General features: G+C 37.5%; 1 protein-coding gene across 1 annotated transcript in view; it reads right to left on the bottom strand.

The window, feature by feature from the left end:
- Positions 1 to 4,556: 4,556 nt before the first annotated feature.
- ACO2 (aconitase 2) overlaps positions 4,557 to 16,204 on the bottom strand; it is a 36,174-nt gene continuing 24,526 nt past the window's right edge. Inside the window, exons 13-18 of the mRNA XM_015813604.1 lie at positions 15,822 to 15,944; positions 14,755 to 14,910; positions 11,434 to 11,625; positions 10,539 to 10,671; positions 6,686 to 6,807; positions 4,557 to 4,792 (exon numbers count right to left, since the gene is read on the bottom strand). Of these exons, the coding sequence (XP_015669090.1) occupies positions 4,655 to 4,792; positions 6,686 to 6,807; positions 10,539 to 10,671; positions 11,434 to 11,625; positions 14,755 to 14,910; positions 15,822 to 15,944 (864 nt within the window). The 3' untranslated portion in view covers positions 4,557 to 4,654. The remainder of the gene's footprint in view (positions 4,793 to 6,685; positions 6,808 to 10,538; positions 10,672 to 11,433; positions 11,626 to 14,754; positions 14,911 to 15,821; positions 15,945 to 16,204) is intronic.

Below are 16,204 nucleotides of genomic sequence, written 5' to 3'. Positions count from 1 at the left end.
AGCGGTGCGTAGTGGTGGGGGGAGGGGATGGGTTCATGTGCTCAACCTAATCCTGTACATGTGCAAATGAAGCTTCATGTGCTCGCCTGCCGCTTGTGCGGCCTGGTGTTCAACAGGCGGTGGCCAGGTAGCAGACTGCAGCCCAGGGATTGGGGACCCCTGCTATAGAGGGTCTTGTCTCACCATGGTGCTTCGTCTGCTTTATCTTCCTCCCAGGTCTATTGCTGCCTCATTTTCTCAACAGCTCATCTTACTTATGTATTCCTGGATACTCTGGGTTTGTCCAGGACAGTGGCTTTGACACTCACCAGACTCTGCCTGCCCTCTTTCTGGCTGGTATACAGACCTTGGGAATTGGTAGCAGTACTGCTGGTACTTCCAGCCCATCAATCTTAACTACCTTCCCTCTCTTGAGTACCATCTGGCCACACTTCTCTAGTCCAATTAACATCCCAGTGTCTTCACTATAGATCCATGTCAAGTGGACCAGCTAGTCAATGTTCACATGTAGCATACAACTTAATGTCATCCATGTAAAAAGCATATAAAAATGAGATTTCTTTTGTTGATTCAAGAGAGACAGTGATAGTAATTCTTTTCTGACATCACAGCATATGCATTTTGTTTTGTTCTTAAGAAAACAAAAACATTTCTTGAGGGAAGAGATATAGAAGCAAGCAGTATGAAAGTAAACAGCCGTTTCTTCCCAGTAGCAAGTATCTAAAGCAATTATGACACACTCTAAGGGGACTAACAGATGAGGTACCAATGTGCTGGCTTTTTAGTCTTGGACTTTAAGCAAGAAAAGCTATGACAGGAAGAGAGTTCCCTGTATTGCTACTAATCTCATTTTGGACTGGCCTGAGTCTCATCAGTGTGCAAGTGGCATAAAACCAAAAATGAATGAGCTTGTACTGGCAGTATAGTTTCCAGACTACAAATTTGCAAAGAAGCTGAAAAAGTTAACAGTACAAGTAGAATCCCTTCAGCTGCGCTGTCTTCATGTCTTATGTTCCTCTAAGCAAATGACTACAGCATTGTATTTAGTTTGTTTAGGTGGGTGGTCTTTTTTTTACTGTGCAAAAAAAAGCCAAGTTTTATTGGAAACTACCGATGGATAACAGCTACATTTTTAGTCTGGTTCAGAACGCAAAGTGTCCATGAGTTAGATAAATATTTAAAAATCCAGCTTTCTCAACCAAGTTTCTGTATTGGGAAGCAGCTGTTCCTATGTGCCTATATAGAAAAACCTTGCTCCTCCCTGGACAGTGCATCTGTCTTTTAAGTAATAGTGTTTCTTGCCTTTTAAAGAACAAATGTGAAATAGCAATGAAGCAAAATGCTGAAATCTGTTTCAAAAATAATCTTGTTTATAATCTGGTTTACGACTACAGTTTTGCATCTGTGCTTAGCGCTATTAGATGTACATGGTGTGGAATAGTTTTTCACTACACAACTTGTAATTCATACTTCATATGCAGAATTAGTGCAAGAAATAGAAAAATTCTAAATCTACTACACTAAGCAAGTTCAACATTGCTCAAAATTAATTTATCCCATTATCAATAGCTAATGAAGCAGGTCCATGTCCAATAGCAGGCGTTTAGCTTATTGATAAGCATAGTTAAGAGAGACTGCAATTCTTATATCCCACTTAAAAAGACTAGCATCTTTCAAGCAAAGGCAGAGATACATTTTAGAGGAAAATGGGAAGCAGTTTCATAAATGCCAAAATACTTCTGTTCAGGGGTACTGTTCATTTTTTTTTAAAGATGAACTTATTTGTATTCAGTGCTCATCTCAGTAGGCTCAATTTCTCAGGGGAAAAAAAGTCCCATGCACAATATTGTGAGGCAGGAAATAGCACTAATTTCTAACATTGATACAAGTATTATGAGAGCCAATTTTTGTTATTAAGGCCCCAGACTAGAAACCATGAGACTATGAGTTCTAGTCCTGCATTAGGCATGAAAGCCAGTTGAGTGATTTTCAGTCAATCACTTCTCATAACCCAACTCTTTGTTATTATGGAGAAAATAGGAAGAAGGATTATTAGGTATGTTTGCTACCTTGAATTATTTATAAAAATAATAAAGGGGGTAAAATACCTATTATCAATCTGGTTTTGACTTTTTCATATGATTTGTCAGTTACAGTGATGTTATCTTTCCCTGCCTAAATATAAAAAAATACGTTGTGTAGCTTATCCATAATTCATCAGCTTGGATATTTAAGTATTCCAGGCCTCTATAGGAAGTTAAGGGATGATTATATGTTTAATAATTTTGATCACTTGAAAAACTGTAATTTTCAAGAACTTACTAAGTACTACAGTGAACGGGATCATAGAGCAGGACACAGAGTTTTCAGGAAGATGTAATAGCATTCTAATTAATATTCATAACATGGCTCAGTACTGAGAAATATAGGCTGCTTTGATTACATAATTATGTATTCTATGTTAAAAATTAGTTTTGGGAATATTCTCTGAAAACTCTTTATTTTGATGTAAAAATAGGAAAGTGCTGGCAACTTGAGACATGCGGATTGAATAAAAATAACTGCCCTAGAACTATTCTGTGACACATATAGGTCATTCCAGAATGATTCCGAAACATTAATATTTGTCGTATAGAAAAGAAGATACAAAAAGGATCAGCAGCTGAACTCTGAATCAATGCCACTGATATTTTGGAAATAATTTTTAGAGTTCTGACTATATACTAATCATCTTATAAACTCTGAGTCAACTCTACAACTGCCCCAAAAGCCTAGGGAGTATTCCTAATCTGCGTTTGTTTCTTTCACAGGAATTGCTTTCTCCTTAGGGGGGGTCCGACTGTCAACTCTATAATGAACCTGGCTGCAGCCATCTTTGTCATTCTAGGTTGCCACAAAAGGGGGAGGGGGAACGAGGTATTTTTGCTAGTCTAAACATGAAGGGATCCCGTGGGAACCCAGGTCATTCCCACATCGTAGTGGATAAGGAGGGACATCCTGCCAAAAAGTCCGCCAAGTAGTTCTATTGGAGAATGTGATTTATGGCTAAATAGGAGGGTGGGAATTATTACATTGAATTACTCTGAATCTTTGGCGGGTATTTTAGATTTGGTTTCACCTTTGACCATGCCGACATCATGTATCCAATAAACTTGTTCTTTGAGGAAATCTCATGCTTCGGAGTTCTGATTTATTTGGTTCCATCAGTCAGAACCTTGACACTCTGTTTATATTTGATTGATAATCTCTTATCATCCACCATGTTCTTGATCATCATAGCTGAAAGATATCCCAAAGACACTAAGGCAGTGGTGGCGAACCTATGGCACGGGTGCCAGAGGTGGCACTCAGAGCCCTCTCTGTGGGCACGCGCGCTGTCGCCCCAGTCCTAGGCCATCAACTGGGTTTTATAAAACCTTTTTGCTTTAGGCCTCCGCCGCCGTGTACAAAAAAAAAGGTTCAATCAGTCAATTTCAACTTCTCGTGGGAAAAAAAAAGATCTTGCAAAGTTGGAATTGATTGAACTTTTTAGTCCCACCCAGTCTGCTGTTACCACCGCAGCCACGCCCACCCAATGGGCCACACCCACCCGGCACCCGACAATCATAAGTGGGTTTTGGGTTGCAGTTTGGGCACTCGGTCTCTAAAAGGTTCGCCATCACTGCACTAAGGGAATACCACTACATGAAAGTGTTTTAATATGAAAAATTTCACACTATGTATTTAAGACAGTTACTTAAACACAAACAGGAAGCACTGAGAGCTGGCAGGCTCGTAGCATCATTAAAACATCTTTTTGTGAACTAATCTGTTTCTCAGTAGGGAACAGAAAACTACATTAACCACAATAGAGCTATACTGTGTAAATATATAATTACTGAGTTCCAAGTTGTGTCATAAATAAGAGCATAATTTCACAACTAAAATTATTTTAATTTTTCCTACTTCTTTTAAAAGTAAACATAGGGATAGAATGGGTAGGAACATTATAAAAGAGAAATGAGGCATTTAGAGCTGAGTCACAGGTAGAAATTTCTGTCAAATGGGGACAGATCTACTTGATATATGAAAATACCAATATGATGTCAGTTTCATATTGCAGCAGAAATTATTTATAGATCAGGATGTTTACTGAAACTGTAAGACAAAATAAGGTTGTAATCAAAATTCAAAATTTCATGATTCAAGGTGTACCTATTATTTATGGTACTTGTATTTCCAAGTTTCCAAACAATCCATTCTCAATTTTTGCACACTCATGCTCCATTCATCACAAACCTGAACAAAGTGCTATTAGGAACACTCACAAGCAGATATGTCAGTTACAATTTTATTTTCCACAAGAGCAATACTCTTTTATTTTTTCATTCTTTTGTCATCACTGAAATTATTGGGCAAGAAAATAATTGAAAAATAAATATGAAGCAATATTAGACAACTGAAATGCATGAAAAATAGGCAGCCATGAAAGTTAGAACTGTATAATGGAAAAAGAAAAGAAAATACTTTTATTGGTGTAGGCAAGTGAAAATTGAAATGAGTAGGAAGCTAAAGTTACATTTGATCACATACATTTATTCTCAAGAATTGTTGTGGAATTGCACTTTAATGGAGATTACTCATCAAGTCCACTGGATGAATAATGTGCGTAGATTCAGTGCTTCTGTAGCTCTTTCATTCTGTTGAGTGCACTACCAGCTTTGAACCACTCAATCTGAGGCTCATTGAAGGTGTGGTTCAGCATTATTGTTTCCTGGCTCCCATTAGGATGTTTGATGATGCATTTCAGGGGCTGGTGGAGAAATTTGAGAAATATATATATATATATATATTTGGACTTCCTATCATAAGCATGCCTTTTGTTAAATCACCATTAACTCTAATGGTTTTTAGACATCTGATTCTTGTGGAAGGGAAAATAACTGAGTAGGAATTAAAAATATCCTCTAAAACATTTAGCACAAGAACCTGGGAACATTTAATTTCTGAATTTAGGAGTCCATATAATATGCCATGATTTATTCCCTTATTTGATCGTTTAGCAAATCTTACCAAATATTGAACCCCAAATATGCAAGAAACCAGGAGCTGTTCTAGACTTGGCAGACCATAAGCAATTCCCCTAGATAGGTCTCCTAAATTCAATATTTTACTTTAACCCGGTAACGTTAAGATGCACCAGCTAAGAAATGCTCTCTCCCCCATTTTAACATTCCTGCAATGCTTCAAATCTCATCAGTACTCTGGAAAGTTCCTGCATCAAGGCTGGAGAAGCTTAGAGAAGCACTACCTGCAAGTGGTTATAGCAGGCATGTCAAACTGCCGGCCCGCGGGCCAAATGCATCACACCAAAACCGCGCCCACCCCATTTCCGGCAATGGGGAAAAAGTCGTGATACGTCATGCGACATCACAAGTTTGACATGCCTGGGTTATAGCTTCTTGAGCACATTAAGCACTGGCAAGTATTCAGTTTCTACTCTCAACACTGGATTTGAAAAAAAAATATTTAAATTCTTCCCAAAATACAATATGTATTCTTTAAATTCATGTGTAACAAAATATTTTGTAGTAGGAAAGAGGAAAAAACATTAGCCACCATATATGATAAAGCAACTTGTACATTTTGTCTATTTCTAAATATATGAGGAGTGTACAAAGCACTTTGATTTCAAACATGAAATTTCATGAAATTTCAAAATGTTCCATTTTGAATATAAAACAGCTTCTGAGGTGTTTGAAGCCCCAAAGTCTCAAAATCTGTTCCACGCCTGAAGTACTTCCAAAATGCATGGAATAGCTTGTCTTGAACTCAAAACACCAGTTTTCTACTCCAAACAATAAAATTTTATATTAGATATGTTTTGTGCACTCTTCTAATTTCCTGTAGATTTGAACATTTCCAAGAATTCAAGTGTACTTACCCATGCAGTTTGTGTCAACGCTGTAACACTGGATGTTCCTGCTCTGACAACTGATGGAAATTGCAGCCATTTTTACTTTGTTTTTAACATGTTTTTTCTTCTGTTTAGAAATTAGGTGTTGAAGGGGGGATGGGGTGAATGCTTGAGCTCAGCTAGCCATAATAACAATGCAGCTCCGTGGGAACTCAAGGGCTGAGGAGCTGGGGAGAGAGCCCACGCTCCTGGCTAATTGGAGAATGTGATTTATGACTGCTTTGTGGGGGTGGGACTTGCAATTTGTTACTTTGTATCTGGGGGAAGGGAATCTAGTTTTGGGTTCAACTATGTAGTGCCGATACTTTGTTTCCTGAATAAAATGTTCTCTAAGGAAGAATTCTTGCCTTGAAGTTCTTTATTGGATTTCATCTATCGGAACCATGACAGTTTGGTTGTAATATTATTATTTATCCTTCTTATTATCTTCTATATTCTCTCTCTTATTGGTATTATGATTGTCATTATTCTGTTGCTTTGCATGTACACTGACAGCTTCTGCACCAGAGACAAATTCCATGTGTGTCTAATCACACTTGACCAAATAAAATACTCAATTTAATTTGATATACATTGCATTTTAAATATGTAAAGTTCAGCAAAAAGTATTAATGTATTTTCAAATACATTGTTGCACATATCAGAACTCTGAACTACAGTAGTTCATGATAAAGAAGGTGCAAGAAAATGAGATGGGGAAGGAGTAGGGCTGAGACCTGGGACCATTACCTTTCCGGGGGCAAAATCTTTTAGATCCATAATGCTTAGCTTGTCCACAGGATGAATCTTGTCATAATCAGCTGGATCAGCAAATGTTAGTGGCAAGAGTCCTTGCTTCTTCAAATTAGTTTCTGTTAAAGGATTTAAATTTAATGTATTAGAATATACATTCTAGTAGACTATTGCAAAGAGCAAAACCTCAATACTATTTGTGCATTTTGCAATATGCCTTGCATCTCATCGTCATAAGTACTTTCAAATATTTATGAAATCAATTGTTTATCACCTTGTCTATATTCCTTCAGCCTTGCATATGCATCCAGTTTTGTGCAGTTGATGGGAATGGTAGTTGTACTTTTAGGTCACTGAAAGATGAAATGGATAGAAAACTAACTCCATCTCTTCAATGGCAGTGCTTAAGATCTTTTTCTGCCATGTCAGAAAACTCTATTCTTTCAATTGTATGCACTGACTTAATTTGAGTATTGCTCAATTTCTTTATTGCATAATTCAAAATAAACAGAGTTTGCCTCCAGCAAGAAAACATAGGAAAATGTAACAATAAACACAATCAAGTAATCTCCATGCCTCTAAAAGTATTTTGAGGTATACTTTTGTGCCCTGTGCACATTTAGTATATGCCAGGTTTGTTCTCTGGGGTGAAAAGAATCTGAGAAGAAACTAGGGAAAATAATCATTTGTGTTTGGTCGAACCTATAATTCTTGGGCATGAAAGCAGAAATTCCATTTTACCACCAGCTAGCTTTGGAACAATACATATAGATTGTTTCCCTAACTGTCTTAAACCAGCATTTGCACTATCAAATGACTGCCAGCAACTGAAGTGTTAACAGGCTGTCTACTTTACTGAGGTACTTTTAAAAATGCTAAGATGAAATTTTAAAGGCTGGATGGTTGAGGGAACCAGAAGGAATTAAAGATCACAATGAAAGAAGAACATTTGAATTTACTAATACAATATAGAACAAAATACTTTAACGTATTGAAGAATAATTGTGAACAATGGACCCATAAACTAATTTTAAAAATGTCTGACATTATGGACAGACTGTATTTGGAATGATATAGAAGGATATACTATACTGGATATACAAATAAAACTGGATGATGTGACCTGAGTCCCTTATGGCTGATCCTAGGTATGCTTTCTACATCTCCTGCTTTATATCTGAGCTTTTCTTCCTTTCCATCTCTTCCTACATCCTTGTTTGATTGGTTGGCTTGGGGATTACACTTGGGATTAGATCCTAAAGATTGGTCACCCTCCCCCCCCCCCAGTTTTAGTTTAAAGCCCTTTGGATAAGTTGAGCCAGTTATTTTCCAAATACATTCTTCCCAGTTCTTGTGAGGTGCAACCCATCCCTTACCAGAAGCCCTTCATGCAGGTAATGCAGACCGTGATCTAAGAATCTGAAGTTCTCTTGATGGCACCATCTCTTAAGCCAGTGGTTTATTTCTAAAATCCTTTGTTCCCTCACTGGATGTTGAATTTTGTTAGAAGTACAGATGAAAACATCACCTGTGCTCCTAACTCTTAATTCATCTTAGCATTTTTGATATTGTTTTCAGGTTCATTGTCATGTAATTCATCCCCACATGAAACAGCAGAAAGGGATAGTAATCTGTGGGGTTGATTATTTTAGTAAGACTCTCAGCCACATCTTTGATTTTGCTCCAGGGAAACAACATACCTCCTTAGACTAATTGACAAATCTACAGACTGCTGATTCCATTTCCCTGAAAAGTGAATTTCCTATTTCCAATACTCTTTTTTTTCTTGGGAAAGTCTGGTCTACCTATCTGTCACAGGAACACTAGATGATGTCCCTTCTTGAGGTGTCTGTATGCTTTCTTCCAGGAGGAAGATATAAAATCGACTGCTCAGCTCCAGTGGGGCTGCAATGAACTGGGCTAAACTACACAGCAGGTACAGTAGTGGCCAAAATTGTGGAAAACTTTTGGGAAAAGTGTACATTTGAGGTTTGATGGTTAATAACACCACTTTTTTGGAGTAGTACCATAAAATTATATATCAATAGAAAGATAATTTAATCAAGAATGTAATGCAACAAGGTTTGTTCAATTATCTGTATTCTATGAAAAGTTATAGCCAAATAACCAGAAAAAGGAAGCACAACTTGCTTAGGTTGGTATCAGGTAACTTTCCTTCATCTGATTGTAGCCAATGAGCCAAACATATCACAATAGGATTCAGTTATTGATATCATGTATTGAAGCTGAGAGGAGGACAGTTGACTGGTCGCCCAGAAAGCGATGTAAAATAGTATTATTACGTGAACAAGGCTACAGTTATAAAGAAATTAGAAAAAAAATTGGTGGAAACTTAACCAAAAGTGGCATTTCTAAGTTTTTGAAGAGGTATAAGGAGACTCAGTCACTACAAAACCACACTGGTAAAGGCAGGAAAAGGTGCACAACAGCAAGTGATGATAGAAGAATTAAGAGACTGTGCCTATGTGACAGAAGAAAATCATCTGGGTGTATACAAGATGAAATGGTGCAATGCAATGTGAAGTTGACTGCAAGGACTGTTCGGCGCAGACTGCAGGAATTTGGCCTAAAATCTAGAATTCCACAAAAAAAGCCACTTTTATCTCTCAAAAAAGGTTGAAAACTGGGCTAAAACCCATGTTACCTGGACAGAGGGACAATGAGGCAGTATTATTTGGAGTGATGAGACCAAGATCTCCCTGTTTGGTAGTGATGACATAAAATACATAAGGAGAAGAATCGGAGAAGATTTGCATCCTGATTGCATTACATGTACCATGAAACACCCAGTCAGTGTTATGATCTGGGGTTGTATGACATCAAAAGGTGTGGGCAGAATTTATGTGATTAATGGGAATATAAATGGCCAAAAATACATTAATGAAATACTTGAGCCCAAACTGAAGCCTTCCACACATGATCTTTTCCAAGACAATGAAGCATTTATATTTCAACAGGATTCAGCTCCATGTCATGTTGTTGCTGTGTGCAAAAAGTGGTTTCAAGATAACATATTCCACTGCTGGAATGGCCTGGGAATAGCCCAGACCTTAACCCAATTGAAAATCTATGGAGCCGACTAAAGAAACTTGTTAGTCAGAAGCGACCCAGCAATAAAACCCAGTTAATAGAAGCAATCATTCAATCTTGGTTTCACATTATAACAGCTGCAGAACTAAAGGACTTGGTTCACTCCATGGGAAGACGCTGTAAGGCCGTAATTCATGCTAAAGATTACCCAACTAAGTATTAGCTGACATGGTGATAATTTTTGTATATCTCATTTTTTCTATGGTGACAATTCTTGTATATCTCATTTTTTCTACGTGTTTCACTTTTCTTCTTTATAACTGCTACTCTAGTAGCAAATCCTTCATAAAAGTTATTGCATTATATTCTTGATTAAATTATCTTTCCATTGATATATAATTTTATGGTACTACTCCAAAGAAAAAGTGGTGTTATTAGCCATCAAACCTCAAATGTACACTTTTCCCAAAAGGTTTCCACAATTTTGGCCCCTACTGTATAAGTATTGACAGCAATTCAATACTTATTGATTGTAGCAATATTACTCCTAAACGATTTTTACCGTATTTAAGTTGTTTTAAATTTATATTGCAATTAATAACGAGATAACCTGATTTTTACTTTGTCTTAATATTTATTAGGTTTTATTAACTTTGCTTTTTCTCTATTTCCACCAATTGCCTGAAGCTATACAAGAAAGTCGAACTAAATATGAGTTCTATTATTTTGGTAAGCAAAATATATTATACATCTAGTAGCCTTCTAGCAGCAGTAGTTTTGCAGAAAGTGGAGGTCTTACCATGAATCCTGGCAAAGCTCTTGACAATAATAGCCCTTCCTCCTAGATGTCGTGGCTCCAAAGCTGCATGTTCTCGACTTGAGCCTTCCCCGTAATTTTCATCTCCAACAACAACCCATTTAACATTATGTGTCTGAAACAAACAAAACATTTATTCAATAGGATAAATATATAAATTATGTCAGGAAGCAAAGCAAAAACTAAATCTGTTACTCTATTGTTCTGTGGAAAAAATGGTAAGAATAATGAATGGTGGCATCTGAAAACGTACTTGAGAGCTATGAAAATGGGAAAAAACATACATAAAGTTGTATAATATTGGAGGGAGACTAGAAACTGGTAAATTCCAAAAACCCGTAAGGCCCTCATGTCAGATTTTGTTTTCAGCTTCCTAGCATCCCAAGAATAAATAAGTAGTGGCAATGATTTATTTAATGTAAACACCAAGGAAAGACATTTTTACTCTCAAGTTTGAATACATTTAAATGTTTAGGCCTGTTATCTTGTGTCAATTACTCTATTGAGGTGAGCACAAGTTTAACTAAGGAAAATATAAACATAATAACAAAGTGTTCACAGCTAAGAGAAAGGGCAGAAAGATTCTCATACTGAGTGAGTTAGACCCAATTTAATATTCTCTATTTTAAGTGACAGTTATTCTAGGTTTTCCGACATAGATCTTTCCCAGTGTTTCCAAGAGCCACCTAAAAACAGAGAAATTCTAATGACTGTCAAAGTCTCAGATCTACGTAAAACTTTCATAATTTTCAGTTCTGGGCTTCTGATGGTTTTTGGCTCCCCACAGCATCCAAATGACTGTAAAGAAAAACAGTCTCTTTTTGCTGCTGCAAATACAACAACATGCCTAAAATACAATAAAATTTCATAGCCTTACCTTGTAGTAACGGGCTGTGTCAGGAACAGGTCCAAACTCCTGTGTTAATGCATTTCTGATTGAGTTGGCCTTGTCATTTTCAATATTTATAGCTCCAATCAATAGATTGTTTGAAATGTTGTCCAGGTGCCCACGGAATTTGAGCCAGGGGCCTGCTGCTGAAATGTGGTCAGTTGTACATTTCCCTTTTACCTGAGTGCAAGATAATTATACAGACATTCAGTCTGCATAAAAAGAGTATTTTGACAGCATCAAGCAATTTTTAGTACCCCAACATTTACCCTATGGATCATTACCTTGTAGTGTGAAGCAGCTTGCGCATCCCAATGAAGCTCTGAGCTATACTATTGGGAGTATACATTTCCAGAAGGGTCATCCATTCATCCATGACAGCCAGGTCATAGACAAGGGATCAAACTAAATATGATCCACTGGAGAAGGAAATGCAACCCCCTCCAGTATTCTGCCAAGAAAACCAAATGGATATTCACAACCAAGACAATGTAAACATGATATGGAAGATGAGCCCCCAAGATCAGATGGTATGCAACAAGCTACTGAGGAAGACCAGAAGGCAAGTATGAAGAGCAATTATTAAAGCCAAAAGAACGTGTAGTTGCTAATGTACTCAGAGACAAAAAGAAAGTTGTTTGGTGTAAATAGATATAAATAAAATATAAACAAATAAAAAACACGGAATGCGGTATGCGGAATGTAGAACCATGAACAGACAAACATGATGTCAGAGCAGAAACTCAAGATTCAACATTGATATTCAGGGACTCAGCAAACTGAAGTAAAAGGGAATGGGTCATTTCATATTAGAACACCATTTCTTCTACAAGGGACAAAGAAAAAAAAACAAAGAAGAAACGGAGTAGCTAGTTATTAATAAAAGATTGTCAGAGTCAGTGCTCATATACAACCCCCACAAAATGACAAAATAGTATCGGTTTACATCCAAGGAAAGCCAACCAACATTATAGTGAATCAAATCTATATTCCGACCACATATGCAGAGGAAGTAAATGATGAATGATTTTACAGTAACTTGCAATGCTTTGTTGAAACAACATAGTAATGGACATTGATTACAGTTATACTGGAATACTACGCACAGTCACTCAAGCCCTCGTTGTTTCCCGCCTGGACTATTGCAATGCTCTCTACATGGGGCTCCCCTTGAGGTGCACCTGGAGGCTCCAGCTAGTTCAGAATGCGGCTGCGCGGGGGATTTTGGGGGCCTCTAGATGCTCCCATGTAACACCTCTCCTGCGCGAGCTGCACTGGCTGCCGGTGGCCTTCCGGGTGCGCTTCAAGGTGTTAGTAACAACTTTTAAAGCGCTCCATGGCAATGGACCTAGGTATTTGCAAGACCGCCTCCTACCAAACACCTCCCTTCGACCAGTCCGCTCCCACAGAGAGGGCCTCCTTAAAGTGCCGTCGGCCAGACAATGCCGGCTGGCGACCCCCAGGGGGAGAGCTTTCTCTGTGGCAGCTCCTGCCCTCTGGAATGACCTACCCCCCGACCTACGTACAGTTGCGGACCTGCGCCTTTTTTGCCGAGCCCTGAAGGCCCATCTATTCCGTGCGGCCGGCCTGGCATAGTTTGATTATGTTTTAGTGGGGGTTTTGTATGGGGTGTTTTTAGAACAGGCCTGTTATTTAATTTGATTTTAGAACAGAAACTTGTGTATATTTATCGTGGTTTTTAGTATCGCCTGTTCACCGCCCTGAGTCCCATAAGGGAGATAGGGCGGTATATAAATTTAATAAATAATAATAATAATAAAGTTGGGAATGAACTAGCACTTGGAATAATGGGAAAATGTGGTCTTTGTACATAAACTGAAGCAGGAAACGTACTAATAGATTTCTTTCAAGACAATTAGAAATGTATAACATAGGCCTTCTTTCAAGAAAGTAAAATACAGCTTTACATATGGATACCATTGGATGAAAAATGTTTATATCAAATTGACTATGTAAGGCACCAGACTATAGAAACCGTGAGATTCTGAGTTCTAGTACCACCTTAGGCGTGAAAGCCAGGTGAGTGAATTGGAGCCAATCTCTCTCTCAGCCAAACCCAATAATATCCAATATGATTGTAGAGTGAAGATAAAATAGATTCAAATGATTAGATTTGATAAATAAAAATGCCTGAAGAACACTAGATTGAAATTGTGGTATCAGTAAAGATGAAGCAAACAAAAATCACGCAATAAAAGAAAGTGAAATTGCTGTCTGCTGACATTTTTGCAAACAGGATATACTTTCAATGCTGAGGAAAGACAGAAAGCAAAAGACGACAGAAATAGAAGAAAATTTGTCCAACTGAATTCCAGAAAACAGCAATAAACAAGACGTTATAGCTAAATAAGCAGTGCACTGAAACTGAGGATAATAATCAAATGGGAAAGACAAGTGATTTAAGAAAATTACAGAACCTTTTATGAAATAATTAGCGATTAGGAAAAAAAACAAAGCTCAATTGAAAAACAAGAGATGGCACAAATATATGGAAAAACTGTAAAAAAAATATATCCCCAAATTGATGATGCGAAGACTTATTTCAATTAGTTAAAAGGGTGGAAAATGAAGATAAGTGGCTCTGAAAATATCACTATACACAGAACTTCAATCGTTAATGAGCATCTAGCTGAACTGCTTAAAACTCTGCAACATACTGCAATCATAGTGCTACCTGCAATTTGTAAGTAAATATGGAAAACATAGCAGCAGCAAGGCACTGGAAAGGATAAATTTTATATTTCAATCCCAGAAAAGTGCAATGCTAAGACACGTTCCAACTACCAAGCAACCATACTTATCTCACATTCTAGTAAGATAATGCTCAAGATTTTACAATTCAGACTGGAATAAGAAGTGCCAGATATACAAGGTAGATTCAGAAGAGAAAGGAGCGCTCAAGATCTCATTACAAATATTCTGTAGATAATGGAAAAGGCAAGAAACTTCAAAAAAAAAAGATTTTTCTTCATTGATTATATATAGTCCACAACAAATTGTGGATGGCCTTGGCTGTATCAGGCCACCTCATCTGCCTCTTAAAGAATTTGTGTTATGACATAGAAGCAACTGTTTGAAAGAAATACAGAGCAAATATATGATTCAAAATTGGGAAGAAGAGCATCGTATGTATGCTGTTCACTACATAATTGGACCGATACACTTCAGTTATTTTTGTTCCTATCATTAGAAATGCTTTATAAGAGCCTATATGAAACAGAATGTTTAGGTATTACCAAATAATACCACAAAACTTTTCAGATTTATCTGTTTGCTGCCAGTTCTTACCTTTATGAGGATCAGCATGTCTTCCAGGTCCTTTCCATCCCACTTGTCAAAGGGCTCAAGTAGTTGCAAACGCTGGCTAGTGGGGCTCACATCCACATGTTGGCTGCTACCATCCTTTGGAGGATACTGATAAGTATCCTGGCCTGGATCAAATTCCTAACAGAAAGTAGGAAAAAGTGACTGTTAAGGAGGAAAGGAATATTATTTAGAAAGGAAAGGCAATCAGTAAACGTTGGATTGCACACTGCATCTTGTGTATATCAATGGGCCAAATAAAGATAAGACTTTAATCACTTGAACCATTTTGCTCTAGCATCCTCAAGTACTGTTTGGCTCAAATAATTTTCCTTTCTCCCTCCCTTTATTGAAAGCTTAAATTACTACTCCTAACCTATCTCACTTCAATGTAATACCATGGCTCATGGGAATTACAACCTATAAGGCATCTATGGAGTATTTTGTGTTTTATACAGCTGTACTTACTACATAGTTAGTCTACCTACCAAACAAATAAAATTATATTGCCACACATGAAGTCAATGGAACTCTGTAGGGTAGCCAGAAAATAAAAAACATAATACACAATCAAGCTACATTAAAAAGAATCAAACTGAGGCTGTTAAAAAAGTTCCTTGCCAATACCTCCCCCACACACACACGTACATGTACACCCACCCACATATACACAGTTCCATTAATGTCCTCATCCTTATGCATGGGAGAAAAGCCAGGTTTATAAGCTTTTCCAAAGGCCAACAGGGTCATAGCCATCCAAATCACTAGAATGAGGTTGTTCATTAGGGAGGCACCATGACAGAGAAGACATGCTTCCTAGAATCTACCAGGTGATGCTGCTTCATCAAGGAAACCCGTATCTAGTGGGGCAAACAAATTTGGAATAGGTGATCCCACAAGTAACCTGGGCATCATTTGATAAAAATCATAACTCGTATTAATGACACGTGATCCCCTGGTGACAGAAAAACTCATCAAGGGCAGTTTCATTAATGATACTCCTACCAATTTGGGATGAAGAGAAGCAATGAAGATTAAGAAAACATAAGTACCAGTTTTGGCAACTCATCGGCATCAGGTGGCTCAAGTTTAAACTTCTTTCCATCTGCTCCTGTCAGGGAGTCAAGCTCTGGATTAAACTTCAAAGTGCCAGCAAGTGCCAGGGCTGTTACTATCTGAAAAAGGCAATCCGTTATGAGTAAAGAAAGGTTGTCTCACCTCTGTCTTAACAGCATGCTAAGTATTTTTGTAATCATCATCCACTAATCCAACTAAAACCCTGGCATTGTATGAAGAAAAATACCTGATTGGGAAAAACTACTTGTAGCATGAAGTTCAAGTATTGATGAGCAAGAATTGGAATATAGGTCCAGAGTTGAATAAATAATCTTAATTAAGTAAAGACCTCTGAGAAAAGGAGGCAATTGAAATACAT

This window comes from Protobothrops mucrosquamatus, unplaced genomic scaffold (assembly GCF_001527695.2).
Source record: "Protobothrops mucrosquamatus isolate PMUCROS unplaced genomic scaffold, P.Mucros_1.0 scaffold173, whole genome shotgun sequence".
Taxonomy (NCBI): Eukaryota; Metazoa; Chordata; class Lepidosauria; order Squamata; family Viperidae; genus Protobothrops; species Protobothrops mucrosquamatus.
Note: the sequence above shows the minus strand (reverse complement) of the source record. Positions and strands in the feature narration are given on the sequence as shown.